Genomic DNA, 27,288 nt, shown 5'->3' with positions numbered 1-27,288 from the left:
TTTGACTCCCTGACCACTGTAGGTCAGGATCTATGGATTTGTCAATGCCAACCAAAATAAGTGAATCAAGAATGTACAAAAATGTTAATGTTTAGATGCATAAAGCTGGAAGAAACAAACTGCAAAACACTTTGTGCTGTAATTGCAGCAAAAGGCAGCTTTACAAAGTATTGAAATGCGGCTCAGCGTCACTTTTGAAAACCATTCATGATTTCTTACTGGCCTTCTATGATTGTGTTTGTCACATGAAATCCCATCAAAAAATCCCGACAGGATATTGGAAAGTTCACAAGTTACGAACATTGTTTTGAGGCACCATAAGACTCCTGAACTCTGATGATTCCTATTATGTAATTATTTTTAATGAAATTGCAAATAACGACTTCTTCTAAGTCAAAGAGCGGAGGGACTGTCCAAGCGTTTGTCAGTGGAGACTTCTACAAGCAGCTTATATAAAGTAAAGAAAATGTCAGCTGTTGCCAGCATCAAATTTAGTGTCTCGCTTTTGATCATTCTTGTCTAATATGTGGCTGTCAAGTCTGATGATGGTTAAATAATGCATGGGAAGCTTCTGCAAGTTAGGTGCAGAAAATGACTCTCTAAAATGGTGGAATAATAAACAAGGAGTTGAGTCAGGACGTATTTTAGATCTGACTGAGATAAAAGCCTAACATTCCTAGATTTAGTACATAAGATTGGAGCAGACTGCGTTATCATCACTCATTTAATGTTATCTACAGAAGGTAGCGATAGCGGGGTGCCAGGAAATCTGTGTGACTCCTGGCCCATCTGGTGGCAAAGTAGGCAGCGAGAATGAGCCGTTTGATGGAGAGGAGTGTGGACATAAAGATGCTAGGACATATAAGAAATCTCAAAGCTTGTGGGCTAAGACCATCATGGTGAAAGCACAAAGCATGGCTGCTGCTTCTGTTTTAATAGAGGCGGTGGGTTAGGTCAGTTTGTGTGTGTTCCTCAAGAAATGTCCTTTTCTCAAACTCACTATCAGGGAATGATAACCCCACAATTAAGTCTGCTGTGCCAGTTCCACAGCTAATCAGACTCCCACTGCTAGCTTGCTGAAAATGAGCCATTCTGGGTTGCAGCCAAATGAGGAATTCCACCTTTCCTCCATTTTTATTGGGCCCGAGCCACTTAACCTCCCGGGGTTCCTTCATTTTGTGTTCCTTTTGTGTCCCTTGCTTTTTAAATTTTTTTCCACATATTCATTTGTAAATAAAATGCTTCATCTAAATTCTTTGGACACAAAACAATCTCTTGTAAACATTGCTGTAAAAATATTATGCCTGTCACCAGCGGTCACTGGGCGAGAGCGAGGCACACACCTCTGTCAAAAAATGTTTACTTCTTTCAATTCAGCAGGTGTAAATTTCAGTTCTTACGATACATAAGATATTTACATAAAAAAAATTTTTTTAACACCTTATATTCTAGTTTTAGTGATTAAAGTCTTCTCGCCTGTTTTCTTTTCCAGAAAAAAACACTAAATTAAAAACGAATTTCCATTCTACAACAATCTGAACGGATATTATCAGAGCCTGAGAGTGTTAAAAATCTGCAGGAATCTTGATTCTGAACAGTTTTTATTGTTGTGCAAAGTCATAGAAACAACACATTTCAAGCTCTTATGTTTAAAGTTTAAGGTTTACTTTGCATATGCAAACATCTCCACCTAGTGGAAGCAAGAAAAATAAAAATGTTGATAAGGTTTCAACAAAACATGTTTTCCGATTTTTCTCTCTCTCTGTTTATATATACATATATATATATATATATATATATATATATTTTTTTTTTTTTTTTTTTTTTCTTTAATGTTTTTTGGTCAACTCCTGACATCTAATGTTACAGACCAGGACTGCAAGTGTAAATTTATTATTATTCACACTGGGAATATTCTGAGGTCATTACTACTCAGTAGACACGTCCGTTCAGACATTACTGGATTTTGTCATCCAGTCTGTTCATGTTAATTTCTCCCCAAAGATCCATCACCAGCTGATGGATAAATTACAGCTCCCTCCATAATCAAAAGAAAGAAATTATTAAAACCTCAAAACAAAACTCTTATTCCTGTCATTATAGGTTCATTTTCAGTTCGTGTCTCCACATTTACAAGTTTGGTTGGCTGTTCTGCATGTTTTCATTCTTCTCAGGTTCAGTCTTGATTTGTCTCCTGACAACACTTCCCTCGTCTCTGTAGGTCAGCGAGAAGCTGCTGCCTGGCGGCGTGGCCGAGCTGACTCCTCTGTCCTTTCGTCGATCCTACAAAGGCAGGAGCACAGACTCCACCCTCCTCCACCTTGGTGCTGCAGAAACGCTGTCCCTCCACAGCTCCAGTCCTCTTCCCCAGAAACTCCTGGCTCATCTGGCGGAGGGAGGAGGGTCCGACCTGACCTCTCTCAGCCCCTACATGCTTCGTCTGTCAGGGGCGGGGTTTGCCTACTACGCTCCTGGACCGGAGACCCCTGTGTGAAAACAAAAAAACAACAGAAACATCTGAAGATGTCGTTAAGCTCTCCATTGCAAGAGTCAAGAATTTATTGAGCATCCCTCAAAATCATGGACTCTCCATGTTCATCATGTGCATTTTCTGGGGTCCACCTGAGTGGACCACTGTTGTCATTACAATGCCCGGACTCTTTCTGTCAAAGTTCCCTGTCAGGCTCCTAATCAGAACAGTTGGAGAACTCAAAGGGAGCCTTGAGCAACTGTCTTTTTTTGTTGCCTTTTGCTTTTTTTTTTGTAAACTCATCCCCATTTTTACTCGCATTATTGCTCTTCCTTCACTTTCATGTCATTTTCTATTTTATTTTGTAAATGTTTGTTTAAAAAAAATATGTTGTTCATAGACACTCTGTGGTCTGGCCAAGTAAGGGGGTAGCAGTCTTGCTCAGCCCTTTAGGTATGCGTGCGTGTGCATGTGCTCTATAAGTACGCATGTAATTGCCTGTTTTTTTGTATGTTTGTACGTGACACACACCTTTACACCTTTGCCTTACAGGTACGCAGCAGAAGTGGGAGCTAAAGGAGCAAAGCGTGAAAAGGAATTGGCGTTTTACAAAGCCTTACACAGACACACATACATGTTCATTAGTTTTACGGTGCCTTACAAAACTATTCATACCTCCTGGGCTTTTTCGCGTCTTGTCTTGTTGCAACCATTAACTTTAATTTTGGAGGGGTTTGTGTGACAAAGCAACACAAAGTAGGAAATTAACTTACCAAAACATTGGCAAGGAGGAGAGCATTAATCAGAAAAGCATCAAAGAGGACCATGATGACTCTGGAGGAGCTGCAGAGGTCCACAGCTTAGGAGTGAGAATCTGTTAAATGGAAAACTGAAGAGGCCACTGCTGGACTCGGAAGAGATCCGAGTCCAGCATGCATAAAAGCCTGCATGCATAAAAGTGTGTGTGTGGTGAAACTCTAATCCTGAACACACCATTGTGGTGTGAATGCGTTACTTCAACTTGGCGAGTGAAGCCGATCAGTGTTTATGGAAAAGTGAATGAAACTAAACAAAATGGTGATTCTGGAAAATAAATGGTTTGAAGTTATTAAATACATGGAGTTTAGACAATCCACCTTGGCTTACAGCCAAAGTTAAAGTGTAATAGTTTAAATCAAAGCAGATTTATGTGTTATAATGACCCAGTCAAAGTCCAGCTATAGATACTTCAAATCTGTGGCAACATTTTGATGTACAACAATGCTCTCGATCCAATCCGAGTTGTTATGCAAAGATGCTGAAAGCTGATAGACTTGTAGCTGTTGTTACAGAAAAGGTGAACTCCGAACACATATCGGAGTTCACCGATATGTGAACTTTTATTACATTTATTAAAAACCACGTATAAGTTTCCTTCCCCTTATTCACCACTTTGTGTTGGTCTGCTGCATGAAATTCCAGCAAAACACATTGAAGTCTGCAGTCTAACGGAGTACAAAAAAGTTTAAGGGTTATGAATGTTTTTGAAAGGCACTTCAAAGGGGAGATGAAGCAACTCAAGAGGAAAGTGCAGTATTTTAGCCACCCTGCCTTAATTCATGGACACCATTTTCAGTCGGCAAATAATACGCATTCATGAAAGTACAAGGATATTCACAGGGATTACATGTCTGTTACAGCGTCTATTGTCTCCCTCCGTCTCCTTTCTGCCCTCCTAATTGTGTCGAACTTTGTCTCATTTTTCTGTCAGCGTAGCATGTTGAATTGTCTCTGCATGCTGTACTACTCTTCTGTATATCACGGCTTGTTGCAGACATGATCATCACAAAACATATCAAGTTATTTTGTTCTTTCTGATCAGTGAGCATGCCCTCTGCTGCCACTGTGTGGCCGCTTGAGGTAATAGTCTGGAAACGATGGGGTACTGATTTATGAATGTGGCTATCCCTCACTGTTGCAATGTGCTTTGTGTATTTGCTGCCATGATATGTGTCATGAAAACGCTAACGTCAGAATGCTAATATTAGGTAGGTGTGTTACTAGGGGTCGTCTCTGTGTTGCATTAACTCCTGTTTTTTTCTTTTCTGTAATGTTCTATAAAACTATTGATGTCAGTGTTATATGTATGGATGTAAATGACAGATTTTGCTATATATATATATATATATATATATAGTCTAATACAGTTTGTCTGGAATAGGTGGGAGACTTGAAAAGGCGACGTCACAATCAAAATCAATGAGAATGTCGAACAGATTTGTCCATCATGTCCTGTATCTGAAGATTGTAGCTCATAATGGATGAACCACTTTTCCGCATTTCTGAAAGCATTTCCGAAGACCTCTTTGTCCAAAGCCTATCTAGTCCACTAACATAGAAATGTACTGACTCTGGAAGTCTTGAATGTGACATTTTGAAGCATTTTTTATATGTTTATACAGTTTATTTTCATACACATCGCCATCTGCCAACTTGTATAGATTTGATAACAGGTGTTCAGTATTTTTCTACTGGGGCACAAATGATTTATTACATTAATGGAAAGTTTAGGTTCACCCTCTCAGTTTTCAACCCAAAACCTCCACAAGAGCCACCCTGGGTCAAACCTTCTCGTTTTTGTGGTGGTCACTGTGTTGTTGCCATACTTCTACATACTGTGCACCAGCCCTAATAATACAGCAACGCTGTAAAGGTTATTTATTTTTTAATATTTGAGTCTTCTGATTTTCATCTCGTCATTCTTGTGTTTGTCCAGTGTTCATATTTTCTTCAATAGTTTTGTATCTCAGAGAGAAGACTATATTTTAACTGTTAGAGTGCGTGATGACGTTTGTAACCAAAGTGAGAGTAAAATTTAAATTATATGGTTTTGTTAGTTACCTATAGTCCGACACGCTGCACTTTGTTTCACAACAGTTCAGTTTTACCCTTAAGGAAACAGCAAGGTCTTATTGCCTGTCAACTGGAGTTTGTAGTTCACACTTCCTCACGTTATTTTTCTAAGATTGTACGGGGTGAGAATTGAAAAAAAAAAAAAGAAGTGACCAAATGACCTGACTAGGAATGAACTGTCTGTAGGTGCCAGTCTCTGTCTCAGCGGGTTTATCACACCAGCCTTCTATTGCAGATCAGAATGTCAAACTGCTTTTTCTAAGTCCATCAGCACAACAGCAGGTGCTCATCCAGTCACTCCTGAGCTTGGCAAAGGTCTGAAACATCGACTGCTCTGCTCCGAGGAGCACACTTCATATCATAGTACCTTTAGTATGCCACTGTTTGTATTACTAAACAGTTTTTGACAAATTACTTGTTTTTTGTTTCGTTTTTGGATAAAGATTTTAAAAGTTCACATGTTGACTTTTTGCCAGCCTGTCTGTAGCAAATGAGGACAAAGCACTGTATTGTCATTCTGCTTGTAATAAAGAATGAAAGAGAAACGAATGGCCTTCTTAGAGATTTCTTTTTCTGTTCTTACGATGATGTGTAATTCCATCTCTGTCCAGCAGGAGATCTACATTACCCATTTCTAGTTTCTGTTTCCAACTGACATGACGCAAGCTCCGCCTTCATACGGAAGTAGATCAAACCTCCTACAAACAAACAATCTGATAATGGCAGAGGTGGTGAAACTCAATGCCTTGTACAGTATATGCATTTAAATAGTATGAGATAATCAAGAACCACACTCCATACCAGTAGGTGGTGGTAATGCTACCAAAAGTGTTTTGTCTGTTTTTTTTGTTTGTTTTTTGCCAACTTTTAGTAGCAATCAAAAGCAACAACAAGAAGAAAAACTCGATGCGTTGCCCAAGACAAGAGTCGTACATCAGGTCTGTAAGGTTTTTTTTTGCGGCAAACAACGGAGAAATCGGCGTTAAAGCCCAAGTCTTTCTCAGCCACAGAAAGAATGAGGGGCGCAAACTCTCAGTGGATGTGAGCGTTGTGAAGGACGCATTTTGTATATGCAAAAGCAGGTGAGCAATGACTTAAATAATACATGCTTATTATTTAAGCTTCAGGAAAATGCCTAAAAATAAACATTTGTATAAAAAGGTGCTTAATGGCGACACTGATGAAGGTGTATCTCCTCCTGAAATGGGGCTGTACTTCAGGACAAATGGTGACCAGCAATTGGTCAGTTGCTGAAGTTACAACTCAGTTGTTTTTATTGCTAATCTGTTTTTAATTTCTGAAAACTTAAATGGTAAAAGGGACATGATGTATTTTTTAAATTTTCATTGTCAAAACATGTCCTTTATTGACAATAGTACAAACTATTGAATTTAGTTTAGCCACAAAAATGTTAGCTTCAACATTAAATGGCTAAAATGCTAGGAAATGCTAGCATGAAGAGTACTGCAGGGGTCAGATGAATAAACTTTCTTCTTGACATCGATTATGTATTTACTTTCAGTTAGACCACTTGATAGTGTTTTGTTTGTTTGTTTTAATTAACAGATGGCCTAATATTTTGCACAAGCCCCCTCTTATACATGGAAGGAGTCATGATGGATTCTATGATAGCAAGCTGGCTGGTTCTGCTGAAGCAAAGCATTCCCAAACCACTTACTGCTCTATGCTGCAAGTGTCATGGGGTAAGATTATTATGGGATTTTCTGATTGTAGAGGCTCAGTAGTAAGAGAGTGCTGTAGATCTTTTGATGACATTTTAAGGTTTTTGGAGACACCTATTTCCTCTTGCAAATTTCTCTTGCAGTCAAAAAAAAAACACAAAAAAAACACAACCTAATTGTTAGAAAGGAAGTGAGCTATGATGCATCATATCTGAAATATTAACTCATCCACCATTTTTCTACAGCCCAGAAGCATTGGCATGATGTAATTGCAGCCATCCCAGAGCTTGGTGTTCATGGCTTTGTGTGAAACTGGTTGCTGATTTTAAGCTGCTTGTGTTCTTCCATGCAAATACTACAGTAGGAGTAACTGCAAGTCAGTGGAGTATCAAGAAGACAGTGATGCTTCCATGTGCTGTGCAATGTAAGTCTGTCAAGTTGTGTTTCTTAAGAGATACCCATGTAAGTAAACGTCAGTTTACATCATCAGTAGATCCGTAACCCCAGTTTAATTCAGTGGGGATACCATTGGTCATCACCTGATGGCAATGCAGCATATCTGAAGCTGCGTGGCCTGTAATATTTCTGTTCAGATCATGACGCAGCTGTTATACCTTTCCCTCTCACATGATGTCGCTGTTGCATTAGCTGTTTGTGTGAACCTGCAGTGCTGGCCATCCACTTCCCTTCCCCCCTCCCCAATCTATCTGCCTGGGTCCTCACAGGTTTGCACCATCATGTGTGCTGGGGCTGAAACATGCATGTGTGAATGAGGCTGTCTGCTGCTACGAGTCCTCCCCGTCTTCACCGCAGCCCCCCCTCTGCTTCGCATCCCTCCGCGGACGACTCGTCGTCATTCCCGGGGCTGTCACAGCAGCTTCAGCATCCATCCACCCTCCGTTTAAGCAGCATCTTCTCCATCCGCGAAAGCATCCATTTTTCACACTCGGCATCCATCTGAACTCTCCTTCCCCCCATTCTCTGAATTTGCAAACCGAAATAGAAAGCAGCCACGCTGCCACATCCTCAGTGACTCTTCCACGCTGCATCTCCCCCCCTCTTCCCTTCTGCTTGCCTGGGCTCATCACCGTAGAGTCTCGACTTCCCATCATCTTCACCATCATCCACTCTCTATAGCTGCCAAGCTGTCTCTTCTTCCCAGGAAAGTGTATTTTGGCTGGACAGCTGGGTTGCCCCTGTCCCTCTGGAAGATGCTTCTGTGGATGAAGACAGAGGAAATGGCTCTTGGGGAGCTGCTGGAGAGACTAAGGAGCGTCACCCAAACCATAGGTGGGTAACGACGACAGTTCAGAGCCTGTCTGATGCCATTTTTACTGCTTAGCATTGCGCCTATTTTTGTAACTCTGGAATTCCATGTAATTATATGCATGCAGGCAGTGTAATTTGCTTCTTTTTGATGTTGCTCTCTCAAAATAGAGAGATGTTTTACAAGCTCCTTTTTCTTCTTTGCTAGCAGTTCGTTCCCTGGGAAAACGAGCTCTTCATCCTCATTTTGAGTGTGACAGAGTTATTAGACAAGAGTGTCAGCTGTTCATGTTGAATGTTTCATCTTTACATCGTTTTATTGATATTGTATCTGACTTTCTGTAAACACTTACAGAGAGTGATGAGGAAAGCCATGCCCACCCTCCCTGACCTCTGCAACTCTGGAAATCAAGTGCTATTCAATTCAAAAATACTTTATTAATCCAAGATTCATTTATTTATTCACTCTTCCAGTGGGTCGTCCCGTTATCCACCTTTTTTTTATCATCCATTTGTCCAGCCATCTGTTTTGCAGGTCCCATATTCGAAGCCAGATCACTGTAAAGTAATCCACCAAAATTTACTTTTGTTTTCTTTATTGCAGTTTCTTCACAACCATTTAGGATTCTTTGTGAACTTAAATCCTTTCCACATATCCAGTATCACTGCATATGTTTATTAAGTTCCTTTTTCAAAAAACGAAAGCCATGAACATGTTTTTTTTATAAGTCTGTCTGCTGTCTCCTCTGATCCATTTATAGAAATCTGCCTTAATCCACTCAGTATAAGCACACCATTCCCTATCACTAGTACGAACACACTTAAATTTTCAGCCAGAGAAAATTCATATGAATTGTGAAACGCTATTTTGAAACGTGTGACTTTAAAGTCTAAAATGTGTTTAAAGAAACGCCTTGCGAACCCTTCAGGGGTTTGCATGATTTTAGTCCATCCGTTCCTTTCCAAAGTACAAAGATGGTGAAATCATGGCAGTGAGTGGGTGGACTTGAGGAAGGAGGAAAAATATGGCAATCTATGTCAAAGCCACAGTCATGAAAACACAGAAATATCTCCTTTTACAGCATTTCTTATGTTTCATTTCTCTTCCACCAAAAAATAAACACAAAAGCTAGATAATATTGGCATGTCTCATTTTGTTTACACTGATAGGCATTGAATTAGGGGCATCAAATCTATCAGATGTCTTCTAACGGTTCCCTAAAGAAAATGTGACATGGATGTGGTGTGGCAGGAGGATGAGAACGGTAATCAGCTTAGAGAGGAGAGCCTGACACTGACTGCAGAAGACAAAGAGGAAGGGAGAGTGATGAAGAGAGATTCACAAGAAGAAGAAAAAATGTTACTGGAACGATTTTGTTTTTCTCAGACATGTAATGCGGAGATGCATTTTGTTTGGAGAAAACAGATAGAGCCAAATTGAATCTATTTACTTCCCAGAGAAACTGTATCCACCGTGCAGTTGCCTGTTTCCGCTTGTGGTTTCTGGCACAGTTGTCTGTTTTGTTAGATGAGAATATATTCGATATTTGCAAACTCAGACAAATGGGGCGATGACATTGCTTCCCAACCGGCAACTGACCTGAGATCGAATCGTTTTTAAATTAGTTGAATTCGTCTGACACGCCCAGTTTATATTTGATCCATCTAATATGAAGCATTGGGGGGCATAGTCAAAGGTTTTTGTTTTATTTTAAGCTTAGGTCATAAGTATGGCTGCTGGCCTACACCTCTGACCTGATTTTTAAACACCTTGCCAACACTAAATGTCTAAGTTTGAGTTTTCTTCCTTCAGTAGCAGCATCTACACTGAAAAGTGCAACGACTTGGTAGCGCTTTGTGTGGCGTTTTCACACAAAGTATCAAGTTTTTACATTTTCAGCCTGTGGCTCTCTGATTCTAGTCGTCAATTACTTTCTCTCTGCATCTCTAGTTTTATATCATAGCTGAAACAGCTCCATCAGCGAGGATAGTGCCCACAGCGGGCTGGATGAATTTCATTGTAACTATTTTGCAGTCATGGACACAGGCAGCTTTTCAAGTGGACAGTAGACCCACGTCCAGTGTATTTGAAGGGCAACGTCTAGTTGAATTTGTAACATTTCCAGCATAAATATGTTAATCTACACTGGGTCACTTACACTTAGGGTGGTTTTGTGCTTTCAGTTGTAAATAGCATATGTTACATGGCCTTATTCAGCTGATACCCTATAATTAAAATGAGGTTATGCCTCTTTATTTGTGTGCTTAGACGTATTTCACTTGTGATTGTAGGATAGGAAAGTTCAGTAGGTTGTTGAGACTCAGAAAGTTTCTCAGCTTAGCTTCACGCTGCCCAGCTGTCTCTCGGGTAAAAAACGAGTTCTCAGCCATTTTTTTTTGTTTTTCAGATTCTTCTCTTTGGTATTTTCTGAACAGGAAGGTCAGTGAGGAAGTTTATAGATCAGACGTGAATGTCGCTCTGTTTTCGGTACCATATTGTGAGGTTCTGTTTCCTATTTTTGTAGGAGGTCAGCTGAGCTGCGCGATCATCCTCTAAAGGCGGAGCAGGTGCAGAGCCAAATGGATCCAGCAGGCTGCTTTTAGTCCGCAGCTTGTTAGTCAATACCTCAAAGACAAGAGGAGCAGTAACATATCACATATTTTATAAGGAAGACCAAAGATGTTAGCTTTTTGGTGTGTATTAAGATACATTTGGTGTTGGAGCTTTTGAAATAGGCAGTTGTTAGAGGGGGGTCTCAAGTATTCATGGGTTCTGGCTTGTTTAGGGTGACTGTGGTCTCTAACACCCACAAATACCAGGGGTCTACTGTATCCATGAAAACACTAAAGTATTTTGCTACACTAAAGTAGGATATGACTTGTAGAAATTGGTTTGCCAGAGGTGACTGCAGAGTCACTGGGGATGTGACTGGCACGAAATCACAAATAGCATTTATTAACTAGAGGGAAAAGAAGTTGGGCTTAGTCCAGGATTTAAACATGCCTAGATCAGGACTAATTGGACTGGGAGAAAATGTAAATTATATCAAATTGATTACCACCACCAAATGTGCCAATGTAATATTGGTTACTTTAAAAGAGCATGTTTGCTTTTTACTTGTTGTTAACATTAAAATGTTGAGATGCTAGCATTTAAATTGAAGAGTTGGGTGGACATTGGAGTAGGTGTGCATTGTGAAGAAAAACATGCAGGATGGGCTGTAGATGACATATATCTGTTAAAACAGCGCTGATGTTTGTGTGCAGTTGCCTCATCAACATGCGAGAGTTCTTCTCTTTACTAAGCCTGTAAACACTGAGCTGCCTTTTATTTGCTAGCTTTAACTGCCAAGCAGCACCAAACAATGACACAAAACACACATAAACGTAAAAGCTTCCCGGAAAGCTGTGTTTGCTCTTTGACTTCAGTTACTCACAACATATTGACTCTGAAAGATGAAAACGTACAGTATAAAGTTTTCAGACTGTTTTGGTATTTTATTTTTATTTTTTTCACACAACGGGTTTCCAGTCCTTTACGTGATCCTGTTGTTCATCAGGCGTTGGATGTGTGAAAGAATTTACAATTGCAAAGCAGATTAGTTGAGGAGCGGAGGAGTATAATTAGCCTGAGAAGCAGAAGGGGATTTGCCTTCCACCGGCTGCCCTCCGCTTCTGTTGCACTCGACCTTCCTTCCCTCTTGTCTTACTTGCCGCTGCGGCAAGTAAGTCACTCAGTGGTTGCATTTGCGTGGAGGTTTGAGTGTCAGTGTGTGTGTGAGTGTGCCCTCCTGTTCTCACCTCCAGAGTGAACCATTTTGGTTTCAGAGGTTATGCAGACAGTGACTCAGCTCTTTCTAATTGTGCCGGCTTTGCACAGCGCCGTTTCCTCGAGTCCCCAATGTGGCACTGCAGTGGACGCTGGACTGGCGTTGTACCCAGTGCAGAGATGTCCTCGCTGAATGCATGCGAGATCCTTTGGTTGTGATCCTGACTAACTTGGCACAAAAATAGCCAGGTCTCTGTCCATGTCCGGATTTGGGCAGTGCGTTTTGGAGTCTGTTATAGAGTGTGCAGCTGAGAGGTCTCCTTGGATGCCAGTTTCTGTTTGAGCGTGACGTCCAGTGGCCTGCTGTCATGTCCCTGCCTGAGTTTCTCCGGGAGGGTGGAGAGGCATCCTGCCGGCTCATGAACCGTCTTAGTCATCTGATCCAGAACCTGGACATCACAGGACTGGGTTCTTCTTTCCCATTCAGCCCTGCCAGTCGCAAGAACTCCTGGAGGGACTGGGATGGTAAGAGGAGGAAAACCTCTCTTGTTTGAGCATGTTTGTGTTAAAATCCTATCTTTCCACGGCTGCAACACTGCAGTGCTGCAGATTTGTAGGCAAAGCATGGACGCAGACACTCTGTGTGTCTGTGTCGTGCATAACATATTCATCTGGCCAACAGTTCTGCAGGGCAACATGCCCGGAGCCCCACAAAGTGTTTCCTGTGGGCTTCCCTTGTTTCCCACTGGGTCTGTTTTGTGTCTTTGTGCGTATCACATTTTGTGTGCGTAAGAGTGCATGACTGTGCAGCTTAAATAGCCTCCTCATTTTCTAGCTCGCCGATCTCTGCAGCTGCACTGACATTTTTCCGTAGGAGAAAAGGATTTCTCAGCAAATGCGGCATTTGCAGCATGCAGCACCTTGCCGGCAGAAGGGCTGCTGCAATGGAAAAGGAACTGGGGGCTTCAGATTGGCATCCTGCTAGGTCGTTTCCACTTTGAGACATTGTTTTTTTGGGACTATTTATTTAAAGTAGGTATAGTGCACAGCAGTAAAAAGGATGGTAAGGAAAACTAGGAAAAGTTCATCTGATTCAGAGAGAGGGATACCAATGGTACCACTTAAGTCAAGTGAGTTGATATCTGTTCTTTTATAGACATTCTTGCATTTGAGATCTTTTTGTTTCTTATAGGTTGCAGCATTTCAAAGCTAAAGCTTATATTCTTTAAATACCTTCACCTGTTTTCTTATTTTTTTTCCAAAGATTGCTCTCGGACATTTTGCCTTGTTCTATTTCTGGATACATGTTTATGTTGTAAGCTACAATTATAGTTTATACATACAGATTTTACAAGCCTAACTAATTTTGGAGCATCGACTCAACGTAACGGCATGTCCTTCATAAGTAGTGTGTTCGTGCTGGAACTGCATGGTTTCCTGTGAAGGTTTCCATTTTCTTTCAGCTCTGGAAAAGTCATTATCCTTACTGAAAACACAAAAAGAATTTGAAAGGCAAATCACTATTTCTTATGTCTTTATAGACTGTGCAGCTTTTTTAATACCTTATATTCTGAACATTGTGAGATAAAAGATTTATTAAGGTCTTTGTTTTTTTTTTAATGATTACACAAGTTTGAATTTAGTGTGAATTTTCTCTAATCTACACAGGCTCAATTTATACACATACATACAGCACAGTCAGGTTTTCAACTTTTCATTTGAGGTGAAGTTGAAGGAGGTCTTCCTCCTTCATTTTTCCACTCACTTTGTACGTGACAACTATGCCGCAGACCATGAAACAGGTTGATGCTCCCACCACAGAGCTTGAAGTAGCGTTCTTCTTCTGTTGGAAGAAGTTGGAAGTTCCTAGTTTGTTCTGACACATCTTGAACATTTTGCATTTATTTTAGGTTGAGGGTTTGGCTAAGGTGGTTCAAGCTGTAGGCTTGTTCCCCAGGACAATGTTACGTCCATTAATGCACATGCAACGACTGTGCTCACAATCTCTTTATTATTATTTCGTACGTGAACGTAACCAGCAGGCTTTTGGCAGTCGTCATGCTCTTATGATCTCACAGCGTGGCTGTATGCTACAGACAATGGTCCCAAACACACATCAAAAGTAGTTCTAAGTGGTTAGTGTTAGACTCTCTGAATAACATATCCAAACCTCTGACCTGAACCCTGTTGAAAACCAATGGCCTGTACGTAAAAGATACGTCTGTAAAAGGAAACCAACCATTTTAGATGAACTCTACCAATTCTGTCATCCAGATTTAAGGTAGATTTGAACACTTCAAAGAGTACGTGGTCGAATAATGTGCTAAAGGGCAGCCCTTTCATGCATGAATTATGATCTTTTGTGTCAGGATTTTTTTTTTATATTTAGATTTTCTTAAGGCATAAAAAGGTACATTTTTTAGGTGATCAATTGTAATTTTCTCTAAATACAAAATTATTTGAAAAATACATCAGTGCTATTGTTCTACAGGGGGTATCTGATTCACAATATTTTTTTTACCTGTAAGAATCGTCTACAGTAGGAGGGACCGGGTCGGTCGGCATGCTGTTTTGTCTGTCGGCCATATTGGATTTAACAAAAATAATTTCTTGCATTTGAAGCTGATGGCCAGTGGTTGATGGTGTAATTTATGATGCATTAGTGTCCACTTCAGTGGTCTGTGTGCATTTATAACATAAAAATCCACAAGAAGCACAAGAAAATGGCTTTTAGATGGCTGTCCACTGTAGTGACCACTATGCATGAAAGGGCATTAAAGCCATATTTTTGACCTGGTATATATTAGAGCCTCCAAGCACTATAGAAAAATTATCAATTATAATTGTGCATCCCGGCCTTTCAATGCTCTTGAAGTTTTATGTTAAATAATTCTTCCAACCTGAAAAATATCACTTCAAATGAATAATTAAAAGCCCAAAATTTCAATAATATTAATGCATATGCCACTGTCTGATTAGAACTGCTTGTTGTATATAACAAGCAGTACATACATCTAATGTGTTTCAAAACTCACGAGAATTTCAGATTGAGTAAAACAAAGTCTGTTGATGTTAAAGAGGCATATGTCTGAACACTTGACCCATGGATGCTCCTCTGTTTGTTTTTATCAAATGCAAACCCAGTCTAGTCACATGTTCAGATACATAACATGTGCCTCATTGTTCCCCTGAGCACTCTGTAAATATTTGCTCCTTCAATCTCTCCAGTGGAGTTTTCATGTTATAATGTGTGATTTTTAAAAAAGAAACGCAACGTGTGGGTGGATGAATTTATAGCTCGTATTGTACCTCAGAGACTGGGCGGCTGCTTCTAAGTTTGTTAGACACTGCTCTCTAAGACTTATAAAGCCACGGTTTTGACACTGATAGCCTCCTGTACGCCACTGTTGGCAAAGCTAACACTCATATAAATTATCCTGCCATCCCTACCCCACCTTAAAAAAAATCTATGCAAATTCAAGCTTACATAACAAACTCCCACAAGAGAAACATAACTTAAAGTAGATAATGACGGGTTGAAAGACTGATATTAGTCTCCATTACCTTGCTTTGATTGAAATCTGTCTTTTCTGGGGTTTTGTTGAAATTGAATCTTAATTGCCACATTCTGTCAAGAAACAGTGTCTTTCTTTAAACGAGATTTCCTCAGAATCGGCTCTTTCAGTGAGTTTGTAAGAACGGGGTCATTTGAGTGGAGTAAACGAGAATAGAAGCGTTCAGTTGACAGGCCGTGAATGGTTAAATGGGGTTGCGGGCTGTGTTTGAAAGGGCTGGGCAGAATGGGAGCTTTGTACTTCTGGTGCACATTTCCAGAGATAAGCCAATCGGCTATCCCAGGTTTGGCTGCCCTAGGTAAATGAGCACCGAGAGCTACAGTGTTTGTAACATGTTTTAGCATAACTTTCCTGCTAGCAGCGGATGTATTCTACAAGTCAGACTCGGGTTTGAGAGCAGGTTGGATGCATTGTTCTTTTAGGCGATAGAGGAAACTGGTTGAGTTATCACTGAGGGCTGGGTAGAGCACTACACTGTAGCTTTTGTATGCAGGGGAGGTAACCCGAGGTTGAAAAAGGAAGTCCTTTCAGTGACTGATGTCTGCAGGCAGTGGAGCACCTGCACAGGCTGCATGCACTTTTTTGTGGAAAGGTGGAGTCAGCATGGGAGTGAAGCTGTTTGTGTGACACTCCTGCACAGCTTCATGGAGCAAGAGTCGCGAGGCTGGAGTAGACTACACAACAGATGGCAAACTCAAGCTTCCTCATGGAGGAGGACGTGGACCTCGGGTTAGACTCTGGGTTTAGCACAAAGGCCAACTCAGAGCTGACTCTGGCAGAACGTATGATTGTAGATTCAGATGAATGCCTAGAAAAGCAAGTCTTGGATTTGTTTGTGACTGCAGGATGGACAGAGTTTCTGTCTACTGGTAAGGAGCAAAGAGAGGGGAGTCCTGGAGGAGACGGAAAGAGACAAGCGGACGGAGAGGAGATCCGGGCTGATAGAGTTTTAGTGGAGAGCGGAGAGAATGAACGAATGATGGAAGAAAAGATGGATAATTGGACTGAGGAAGAGATGGATGAAGATCTGTATACACGTTTGAATCCTAAAGACCAGTGTGGATGTCGTCATGTTCGGATTTCTCTTGAAGAGGTGGAGAGATTCTACAAATTTTCCTGTCGTTGCCACTGGCTCTGTGGTAGGTGTTGCACAGCTGATGTGAATGTGACTCAAAAGCATTTTAATTGTGATTTAGATCTAGAGATGCACCAATCAGACATTTTCTAAAGGTTTGACCCACTGATATGCTGGATTCAGCTTCTTGTTAAAAGCTCTAACAGACAGTAATAGAAGAGTAGTTTTAGTTTTAGTTGTATCTTGCCTTCCTGTTGTGTGCGTGATCAATATTAATTTACATTGCGTCAATTAAAATGGTCATTGTAAAACAGCATTTTATTCATATTTAAAAATGAAAGCAAAATAGATGGTTGAAATCTGAAAGTGGCTTTAGTATCTTATGTGAGTATTTTGTGTAGTTTATGCTGTTAGCATGACAAAAAAACGGCAGTCTTCATGTGTTGTTCTTATGGAATGTAAATCCTCACTTTAACTCCAGGGCTTTTTCCAAAATTTCCAAATCAAGCAGGTTCCATGACACACATAAGCTAAAAACTCAAAAGGATTCAAACACAGCACTTTTACTCTTCTGAGCCTTCCTGTTTTCTGTTGGAAGTCTTGCTCTCTCTCACTCTTTCCTAAAGAAGCCAAAGACATTCCCTGACATGAATAAAATAGGCTCCTTTTTAAATACCTTTTGACATTTGTGTGTTTAATCCGACTAAATATTTGAAAACTTCACTGAAACTAAAACTGAAAACAGCTAACGCTGAGCCTTGTTTTTCTTTACATGAACTTTTGAGTTCAGTGATCTGAAAAAGATCGGATATCAGTCAGACCAGTGCAAGATAAAAAGTATCCAAACTCTGTTGCCAGCCAATTTTTTCAAAGCATCTCTTATTTATTCATCCTACAGGTTGAATAAAGATCCAGCTACGAAAATTGAGAGTTGAATACATCGGTGTAGATTTTTGTTATTGTTTTTCCAGTTCTGCAAACATTTTTTCCCCCACCATAACAGTTTGATAAGGAAAACTGCAGCTGCTCTGTGCTGCATCACTGTTTTTGTGTGTAAGACGCTGAGGCGGATTTATTCCTGTGACCTTTGCTATGAATGAAGAAACACCTTGGAACTGGTTTGGATCTTAGTTTGTTTCAGATTGTTTCTTTTGCTCTGTTTCTAAAACTTTGTGTGGTCTCACACTTTAATTATTTGATTATCAGATGAGCTCTGATAATCATCACCATCACCTTAGACGGCAAACGTTTTGGTGTCATCTGAGCCGTCTCACCCTTTGTGTTCCTTCATATTGCATGACCTGTCACGACTCTGCAGACACCACTTCGCTTTATCTGTGCCTCTCCTCTTCTTCACGGCCATTACTGTAATCCTACTTATTGCTATTTGTTGCATCTCCCCCATTTTTCTGATGACATACACCTTGAAAAACCGAGCCATTGATTGTGTGGAAATTCACTCTAAAAGGCTGAATCATATTTCAAGCAAGAAAACATGCAACTGTTAGCAATATTTTTTAAAATGTTACTCTAGCAGCATTTTGTTTTGTTATAGAAGCTTGATGGTGTTTTTCATTTCAAAAACAGAGAACCAACATTTCAGTTCCACCTTCTGGTCGTGCTTAATCTGTGTCAGTAGTGGCAGGCGGTCCAGGTGTTGCCACTGTGACCCACTAACGTTTGACTCGTCAGCCATAAACGTGAGCCTGAGCGGACACTAATCCCAAACCCTGAGCCTTATTAAGAACATTAACGCTTGAATCGGCAGCTGAGCTGTGAGTTTGCGCGTGTGTGAGTGCGTGGGGGTGTGCGTGTGTGTGTGTGGGTGGGTGGGTGGTAGGGGTTGGGGGTCGGAAAGGAATTCTTTTGTCACTAAAGACCAGAAAAGTTTCCTTGGTTGCAAAAAGTTAACATTTTTAATAAGGTATTGGGCATTATTCTTATCTCAATAGTGGGAAGACCTCTGAAAAACACACCAAAGTTTACCATGCTTCTATCTGATTTGACAGATTTGTGATGTTGTTTCATATTTAAATTGAATTGAGGACATGTGGATGGTTTCAAACAGACTTTGTTAGTTTTCTTAGAACAAAAACGCAATAAATGATAGATTTTTTTTCCTGTGTATGGAAGTAGGAAGACAAACTTCATTAAAATTTTAGAATCGGCACATCCCCTCTAAAGATTGTATTTGAAGTCCTCCAACAAATTTAGTTGTTTCATCAAATTTTTAGAGCTGTAGGAGAAACAGAGCCGTTGTTCTGTCATCTCCACCATGTTCAGACAGCTCTTCTTTATCCTCAGTTGTGCAGTCCACATAATGATGCTCATTATCCACGAATGAAGAAAACATGGAACAGCGGGGAACATTTCCTGGAGGGAGCAGCCTACCAAAACTAATCCAAGAGTTCAACGACGGCCAGGAGATTAGGAAAGGTCACGGGATCTACATCTAAACCTCTCCAGGCCTCACTTGCCTTTAGTTTTTGCGATTCAACAAAAAAAAAAAAAAGACGAGACTGAGCCAAAATGACATCCACGGGAGAGTCCCTGGAGGAAACTGATGACTTACCAATAAGAATAGAAAGACCTAAAAAATATCCTGGTGATTCCCAACTTCACTTTTTTGAAAATATTTTATGTCATTAACTTACAGCAGTTTAGTAAAAGAACATCATATTTCCAGTAAAACATGGCGGTGGCAGTGTGATGGTCTGGGTTTGCTTTGCTGACTCAGATCCTCAGCTTGTGATCATTAAAACGGTCGTACAAAGAAAAGTGGGCCAGAAGTCCTCCACACCAGTTATCACAAACGCTTCATGGCAGATGTTGCTATCAGATATAGTTGTTGGGTTTTGTGGGCAATTGTTCTTTTATACAGGACTAAGTTTGTTTGGACATCTTTTTCCCTTAATAAATAGATTACTTGTTTTTACTTAGGTTAACTTGGTCTGATTCTTGTTTAATTACCTAAGCAAACACTTTTTTACAGCACTTCATTTTTTCCATTATACCCATCAATAAATACTGCTCCAATAGATTTGTTTGCAATCTTAGTTATTCAAAGAACTACTGAGCTTCATAGTGTTGCTTTTCTTTGCTGTAAAGATGTACAAGATGTTCAGTTCTCTCTTTTTTTTTTAGTTTATCGTTCATCTATCGTGAGATCACCCTCCGATACCGGCTTTCGTTTCACAGGAGCAGCCCTCGGGACTTTTCCATTTGAGCAAGAAGTGTGGTGAAAGGATATTTACTCACGTCGATGGAGAAAATGTCCACGAGAAAACGGGCTGAAGCTGAAACTGGACATTAATGAGGGGATTTTTCAGAAACAGAATAGCTTCTTTCTGGCCTGATTGAGGGTCTGGTTTTGATGTGATATGCGTGGGAGTTTCTGGGGGTAGGGTGTGGCTGGGGGAGTAAGTGATATCAGGTCAGAGAGAGGAAACTGATGGAGGTCTCTTTGTGAGCTTCAGTGCATGTGGAGCCTCAGAGAGGCTGCAGCTTTGTGTCCGAACACCCAAGGCCATGCTGACCGTTATTAATCATGGTTACATCGTTTTACAAAGTCACTATCCTCACAGAGATGAACGTTTATTTGCTTTGATTCACATTCGTCTGCCTTGGTGGAGGAGAAAGGAACTAAGATTAAAGTGAACAATCAGTGAGCAGTTCCTGATCAAGTCATGCTAACTCGAAAACGCTAAAAAGTTCAAGTTAGGTCTGATGCAGAAACAATGGAAAATTTTCAAATTAATGCTGCACATGTTAATATAAGAGGAAACTTTGCTTAAAAACACAAAGCACGGTCAGTCAGTGTGTTTCATCCATACTTATTTGGCTTGAAAAATGTTTTTAAAGAAATAGATTTTGGTTCTGTTTCATCTAATGACTGAATAATTGATGACTTAACCTATTTATCCTAGCTTTACAATTCCCTTCTTCATTTTGTGTATTTTCATAACATTTACATGTGTGTATTTACTCCTTGCTGTGTAAGATTAGTGTGACCTTGGTGTCAACATCAGTGAACTCCAGCTGTCTTTAAAGATGTGAAACCATCTGTTTCAGAGGTTGTGTTGGATAAAGCCTCAGCGGTGCCATGACCTTGGCTCTGGGTCATTTCTTATTCCCAGTTTGAACCACATGCTGCCATGTTGTCCCAACTTGCTTCCATCTTGTGTCGGTCCGTTTCGTGCCCAGGCACGTCGTTGGCATATCAACAGAATTTTCTCTTTAGTTGATCAAGATAAATTAAAACAAAAAAAAATACTGTAAACTATCAATTGTGTCAAAGGTCTCCAAGGTGACGAATTATTGGAAGGTTATTGCCAAGCAGCTCATTTTCATAACCAGGTCCAAATAAATATAAAAGTTCAAAATTTCCAAAAGATTGAAATAACCGACGGTCCAGGTGTTGCATTCTTTCATTTTTTCTTTCATTTATTTTTCAGAGCCTCATAAATATGCATTGAAACTTATTTTCTGCCAATTTAGTCTATTATTGTCTGTATTTTCTTCACGTTTATGCATGTCTGTTGTGTTAAATCATTAGTTTTCTAATCTGTTAATGAATGATGCTGTTTCGCTTCTCATTGGTTGGTATCTCACTTCCTACCACCCTGTTCCTTTAGGCCACTTTAAAGCGTTTTTACATTTATCTTAAGTAATCTTGTTCTTATTATGTTATTTGTTACTAAACTCAGGTAGAAAAATTATCCATCTCAAGGTGACAGATATTTCATAACTAAATAGTTTGTCTGGCTACTCTACCTGGGGTCAGATTATTTATTGTTTAGGTGCAAGAGAAATGTAGTAACCTGAGGGGAAAAAAACTACACATATAACAAATTATAGCTTAAAGCATTTTCTGTCTTTCAAAAAAGAGCCTATTGACTGGTTGTATGGTTTTGATCGGATCAGAAGAAAAGATCAAATTGTCAGAACAATAATAGTTTGTCGCATGTCCTTTATTTAAATACGTAGTTCTTTGTTCACATTTGCTTGTTTACATTTCTCATATTTGTTTCAGGGTACTCCCTGGTATTCCTGTAATTGTTTTGTTGTGCTTAACTTCCTATTTTGCTTGACATTTAGATTTTCTTGATATATATGCAGCTCTGGAAAAAATTAAGACCAAACTGCACTGAAGTCCTTTGAAAATCTCCTGGTTTTTCCGCCAAATATTGATTTCTGAACTCTTCCTAAGTTAAAACATTAATATTGTTGTTTCTAAATGAATATTAACTTGTTTTCTTTGCTTTATTTCAGGTCTGAAAAGCACTGTTCATTTTACTCAAACATATACTCATAAAATGTAAAATCAGAGAAAGTGATCATTTTAAGTGGTCTCTTAATTTTTTCCAGAGATGTACATATGTGTGACAAAAACTGGGATTTCTTACGCAAACTAATTAGACATTTTGACTTGTTTAAACCTGAATAAAATAAGTTTTTTTAAGAATCGCACCTTTACTGTCTTGGCCTTTGCTCTCAATAACGATAGACTTCTAGGTGAACTTCACTTCAGTTAAATGTGTTTGTATGACACTAATACATACAAGCTTTGAGAAAGCATTTATTCCAATTCATGTCCAGTTGAACAGAAGGCATTTCGACCTATAGTCAAATTCAGTTAAATCATGATATACCTAGAGATATCACCTACCGACATATCTACCTGAGAGGGTGGTGAAATGTGCATTGAGTTGGTGATTTTTGAAGCTGCTCTCTACCTTTAACAAGAATGTGACGACAGTGGATAGGAACCACTTCCTTTTAACCTTTAGCAGAAAAGGGCTCAGTATGAATGGTCCGGCTTGAGATTTGCATTGCAAGGAAGTAGATGCACAAAAAGACCAAAAGACCTGAAGCAGGGCTCTTTTGACCAGGGGTTTTGATTGGACAGACTGTAGAGGAGAGTATCGTGATAATCAGTAGCTTCACCTGTAGCTCTGTCAATTGAAGAGACACAGGAATACAGGAAGGACCATAACTGGACCTTCTTGTTATGGTCCTCCATAACAGGAAGGTCCAGTTATGGAGGACCTTCCTTCCATAACTGTGACCCTATGGAAGGAAAATCACAAAACCCCCAAGGAGACTAGCATTAAATATAAAATTTTAAAGAGCCACTGTGCATTTTATCCCAATGAATCAAGATTTTTCTTCAATATTCAGAATTCTGATCATTTGTAACCTCTTTAGCTGCTTAACTCTAAATGTGTATTTATCTATCAATAGTACTTGCAGATTCTTTTAAGGCTTGATTGATGGATGGTTGGTTGATGAATAAATATTTGAATTTGCTCCTTTTTTCCAGATGAGATCATGCAGCTGGACACCAATCCCCCCCGCGCTGCTGACATCACGCCTGATCTCAGAAAGCAGTTTGCCTTCCTTTCAGGTGACGGCTTCATGTTTTTATCTTGTGGTTACATTTATCTGACAGTTACCGACGTCACTCCTGTTTCCTTTCCTTCAGTGATTATTTGAGCTCAAACTGTGTCCGATTCATATACAGGTCCTTCTCAAAAAATTAGCATATTGTGATAAAGCACACCAACTGAAATATTTCAGGTCTTTTATTGTTTTAATATTGATGATTTTGGCATACAGCTCATGAAAACCCAAAATTCCTATCTCAAAAATTAGCATATCATGAAAAGGTTCTCTGATCGAGCAACTAACCTAATCATCTGAATCAACGAAGTAACTCTAAACACCTGCAAAAGATTCCTGAGGCTTTTAAAAACTCCCAGCCTGGTTCATTACTCAAAACCGCAATCATGGGTAAGACTGCTGACCTGACTGCTGTCCAGAAGGTCATCATTGACACCCTCGAGCAAGAGGGTAAGACAAAGAAAGAAATTTCTGAACGAATAGGCAGAGTGGTGTATCAAGGCACCTCAGTGGGAAGTCTGTGGGAAGGAAAACGTGTGGCAGAGAACGCTGCACAGCGAGAAAAGGTGACCGGACCCTGAGGAAGATTGTGGAGAAGGGCCGATTCCAGACCTTGGGGGACCTGCGAAAGCAGTGAACTGAGTCTGGAGTAGAAACATCCAGAGCCACCGTGCACAGGCGTGTGCAGGAAATGGGCTACAGGTGCTGCATTCCCCAGGTCAAAGGTCAAGCCACTGTTGAACCAGAAACGGCGGCAGAAGCGCCTGACCTGGGCTACAGAGAAGCAGCACTGGACTGTTGCTCAGTGGTCCAAAGTACTTTTTTCGGATGAAAGCAAATTTTGCATGTCATTCGGAAATCAAGGTGCCAGAGTCTGGAGGAAGACTGGGGAGAAGGACATTCCAAAAGGCCAGAAGTCCAGTGTCAAGTACCCACAGTCAGTGATGGTCTGGGGAGCCATGTCAGCTGCCGGTGTTGGTCCACTGTGTTTTATCAAGGGCAGGGTCAATGCAGCAGCTATCAGGAGGTTTTGGAGCACTTCATGCTTCCATCTGCTGAAAAGCTTTATGGAGATGAAGATTTAATTTTTCAGCACGACCTGGCACCTGATCACAGTGATAAAACCACTGACCATGGTATTACTGACCATGGTATTACTGTGCCCAATTGGCCTGCCAACTCTCCTGACCTGAACCCCATAGAGAATCTGTGGGATATTGTGAAGAGAAAGTTGAGAGACGCAAGACCCAAAACTCTGGATGAGCTTAAGGCCGTCGAAGCATCATGGCCTCCATAACACCTCAGCAGAGCCACAGGCTGATTGCCTCCATGCCGCATTGAAGGCTGCTAAAGAATTCCTGACCAAGTATTGAGTGTATAACTGAACATAATTATTCAGTTATACACTGAAGGTTGACTTTTTTGGTATTAAAATACATTTCTTTTATTGGTCAGATAAAATATGCTAATTTTTTGAGACTGGGATTTTGGGTTTTCATGAGCTGTATGCCAAAACCATCAGTATTAAAACAATAAAAGACCTGAAATATTTCAGTTGATGTGCAATGAATCTAAAATATATGACAGTTTAATTTTTATCATTACATTATGTAAAATAATGAACTTTATCACAATATGCAAATTTTTTGAGAAGGACCTGTATGCTTAGTTCACATTGTTTTATCTCTGGACAGTTAATATTTGCCATTCAAATGTCATGTCTGTCCCTTTCCTCTTTACTTCCTCCCTGACCACAGCGGCAAATACCTTCTGCTCAGTCGCTTCTTTCCTGGATCTATTTTTGACCAAAAATGCTTCTTCTTTTTTTTCACTCCATCATCTTCTAGGATTAAAAAAAACAAAAAAAACTGTCCTCTGTTTTTATTTTTGCGACCTTGTGGACGCAGCAGACACTGGGAACATTTTGAAAAACCCAAAGCAGACGCTGAAAGCATGACCATGCACTTGCTGTTGCCATGGTGATGGGAGGAGAAAAATCAGGCGGATTGATATTCCAGTCACATGTGCTGACAGAGCAGCTGTTGCTTGGAGGGAGGTAGACGGTGTGTGTGTGTGCGTGTGTGTCCGTGTGTGCGTGTGACAGAGAGAGATTGATTGAGGTTGTAGAGGTCGTCAACAACAAGCAAGTTGTTGCAGTATCTCTGTTTCATTTTTTTAGCGTTTTATTATTTTTCTTTATTTTCTTCATTATTTTTCTGCTAAAAATATAGTTTTTAATATTCAGAGATGCACTGACCAGGCATTTTCTGTCTTCAATCATGTCCTCATTTTGTTTTCTATTCATTTAATTCATTTATGTATTTATTTATAAAATGCTTTAAAAACCAAAGGCACCCAAAGTGCTCTGCAGGGCAATCAAATAATCAATTACGTAGGACTTACCTGGTAAAATAAGGGTTAAGAAATGGCAACAGTTTTGTTGACAGAGGAAGTTTTTCACATGCAATCCCTACATTTTGTTTGATGCATTTCTCTAAATCGCACGCTGTTGATGCGTTTATAGAACAAAAATGGCGGAAGCTCTTAGTTTTGATGCATTAAACAAATATCAGATATTTCCGTATCTGATCTGACCCGTCAGGTCCAATCAATTAGCCATTTTCAATCTTTGGCCGATTGATTGGTGCATCTTTAATAAGACATTGCGTTTTTTAAGAAATCCATTAATTCATGGTGTTTTAAAAAATTTATTATTTTTTAAATGAATCAATTTGAAAGTCTTTCTCATATCAACATGTATTTGAATTTGTATTTCAGGCCATAAAATTGATCAAAACTGTCAAACACAGTTTTTGACTGCTAGTTTTCAACGGCAGTACCAAGTTTTTCTTTTTTTCAGCATTTTCTGAGTTTGTCATCTTGTTTAGGAGGCTGTGCTGTGTGGATCATAGGTCCCTGTATTTCTCTACAACACATCCAACACGTGTTGAACATACTCCACAGTCACCAATGTGAAATAGAAGGGAAAATGTTAAAAATTCAGTATTGAAAAAGAACCAGTCTGCTGTAACTCAGGTATGGTTTTTTTTTCCAACAAGACAAGTTAAGCTGTGTTAAATGTCTGATATCAACTTATTGAAATAAGTGTCTTTGTATTGCTGCGTAATATGCAAGAACTCCAAAGTTTTGTCAGTGGTACATCTGTGCTCTTACATGCTTTGCAGCGTCTTGCAAACCGTGTAGCTCTGCTTCCTGGTTCTCCTCACTGACTACATAAACATAATGTGTTCTGTTGATCATTTTTCCTGAACCTTCTCTGTTGAGCCTCAGATATGATGAATATTTCTGCACAATTGGCTCTTGCCTCATAGACTTTCCAAGCAGTTCAGCTCTACCTCCCACTGCTCACAGGAAGTGAAATCAGGTCAAAGTCTCATCACTATTCCCTGTTGTCTTTTGTTGTCGTTAATTCATAACCACATTTCTATTTGACTCTTTGTCATTGGTTATTTTAGGTTCAGTACAATCAATTTAAAAAAAACATTTTTAAATTTCTATTTACATAGGGGTGCCATGTCTGATCCGGGAGGACTATAGCGCCCCCTAGCTACAGCCTCTGCTAATCTCATTTTATTATGTGAGAAATCAGTTTTAAAGTAATAAAGAAAACATTACAAATAGTTTTAGCAATCTCATATAAAGATACCGGTTTTACAGTATCTTTTTTACACAAGGCTTTAACTCAAACATGATCATCTAATTAATTTTATTTTAAACGGTAACAGCTTAATAAGGGCAATAGGTGGTACTTATTTAACTTCCTCACTATGCCTTTTTTCATCGGTGGAAATATTTCTAGAATCCGGAATTTCTTGTAAGTAAAGTAAAAGCCTAACATTCTTTCAGCCAACTCACAAGCAGTAAACATTAGTTTTCTACATTAGTCTTAATACACAAGGCAAACAAAGTCCAGGACTTCACATGACATCTCATTAAAATGATTTAGACTGATTTAAGCTGAAAAACGTTGCTCTTTTACTCTTTTAATCTCATCTCGTGGAACTGTTTCATCAGCTCAGTGTAGCCTTTGATTCTTCTCCTTCTATCTAAATTTGAAAAGCATTTTCCTTCACAGACTAATAATAATAATGATGATTTCAGTTTGATCCCTGTTCATACAGCGTTTGTGCAAAACT

At 39.7% G+C, this 27,288-nt stretch overlaps 2 protein-coding genes across 17 annotated transcripts in view; both read left to right on the top strand.

The window, feature by feature from the left end:
* LOC103479768 (phospholipid-transporting ATPase IH-like) overlaps positions 1–5,911 on the top strand; it is a 35,815-nt gene extending 29,904 nt beyond the window's left edge. For 2 of the 4 annotated variants that reach the window (XM_008434422.3, XM_008434412.3), the window contains one exon: positions 2,222–5,911. In XM_008434422.3, the coding sequence (XP_008432644.1) occupies positions 2,222–2,494 (273 nt within the window). In that variant the 3' untranslated portion in view covers positions 2,495–5,911. The remainder of the gene's footprint in view (positions 1–2,221) is intronic. The other 2 variants (XM_008434437.3, XM_008434430.3) reach the window with 1 other exon arrangement.
* A 2,254-nt stretch (positions 5,912–8,165) lies between these two features.
* mcf2lb (mcf.2 cell line derived transforming sequence-like b) overlaps positions 8,166–27,288 on the top strand; it is a 40,805-nt gene continuing 21,682 nt past the window's right edge. For 10 of the 13 annotated variants that reach the window (XM_081601781.1, XM_081601741.1, XM_081601723.1 and 7 more), the window contains exons 1-2: positions 16,325–16,793; positions 23,052–23,135. In XM_081601781.1, the coding sequence (XP_081457907.1) occupies positions 16,340–16,793; positions 23,052–23,135 (538 nt within the window). In that variant the 5' untranslated portion in view covers positions 16,325–16,339. Of the gene's footprint in view, positions 8,335–11,889; positions 12,605–12,850; positions 13,210–16,324; positions 16,794–23,051; positions 23,136–27,288 lie in introns of those variants that run through there. The other 3 variants (XM_081601757.1, XM_081601750.1, XM_081601763.1) reach the window with 3 other exon arrangements.

Source organism: Poecilia reticulata, chromosome 2 (assembly GCF_904066995.2).
Source record: "Poecilia reticulata chromosome 2, P_reticulata-male-v2, whole genome shotgun sequence".
Lineage (NCBI taxonomy): Eukaryota > Metazoa > Chordata > Actinopteri > Cyprinodontiformes > Poeciliidae > Poecilia > Poecilia reticulata.
The sequence above is the reverse complement of the archived record's forward strand: the minus strand, read 5'-3'. Positions and strand labels throughout refer to the sequence as shown.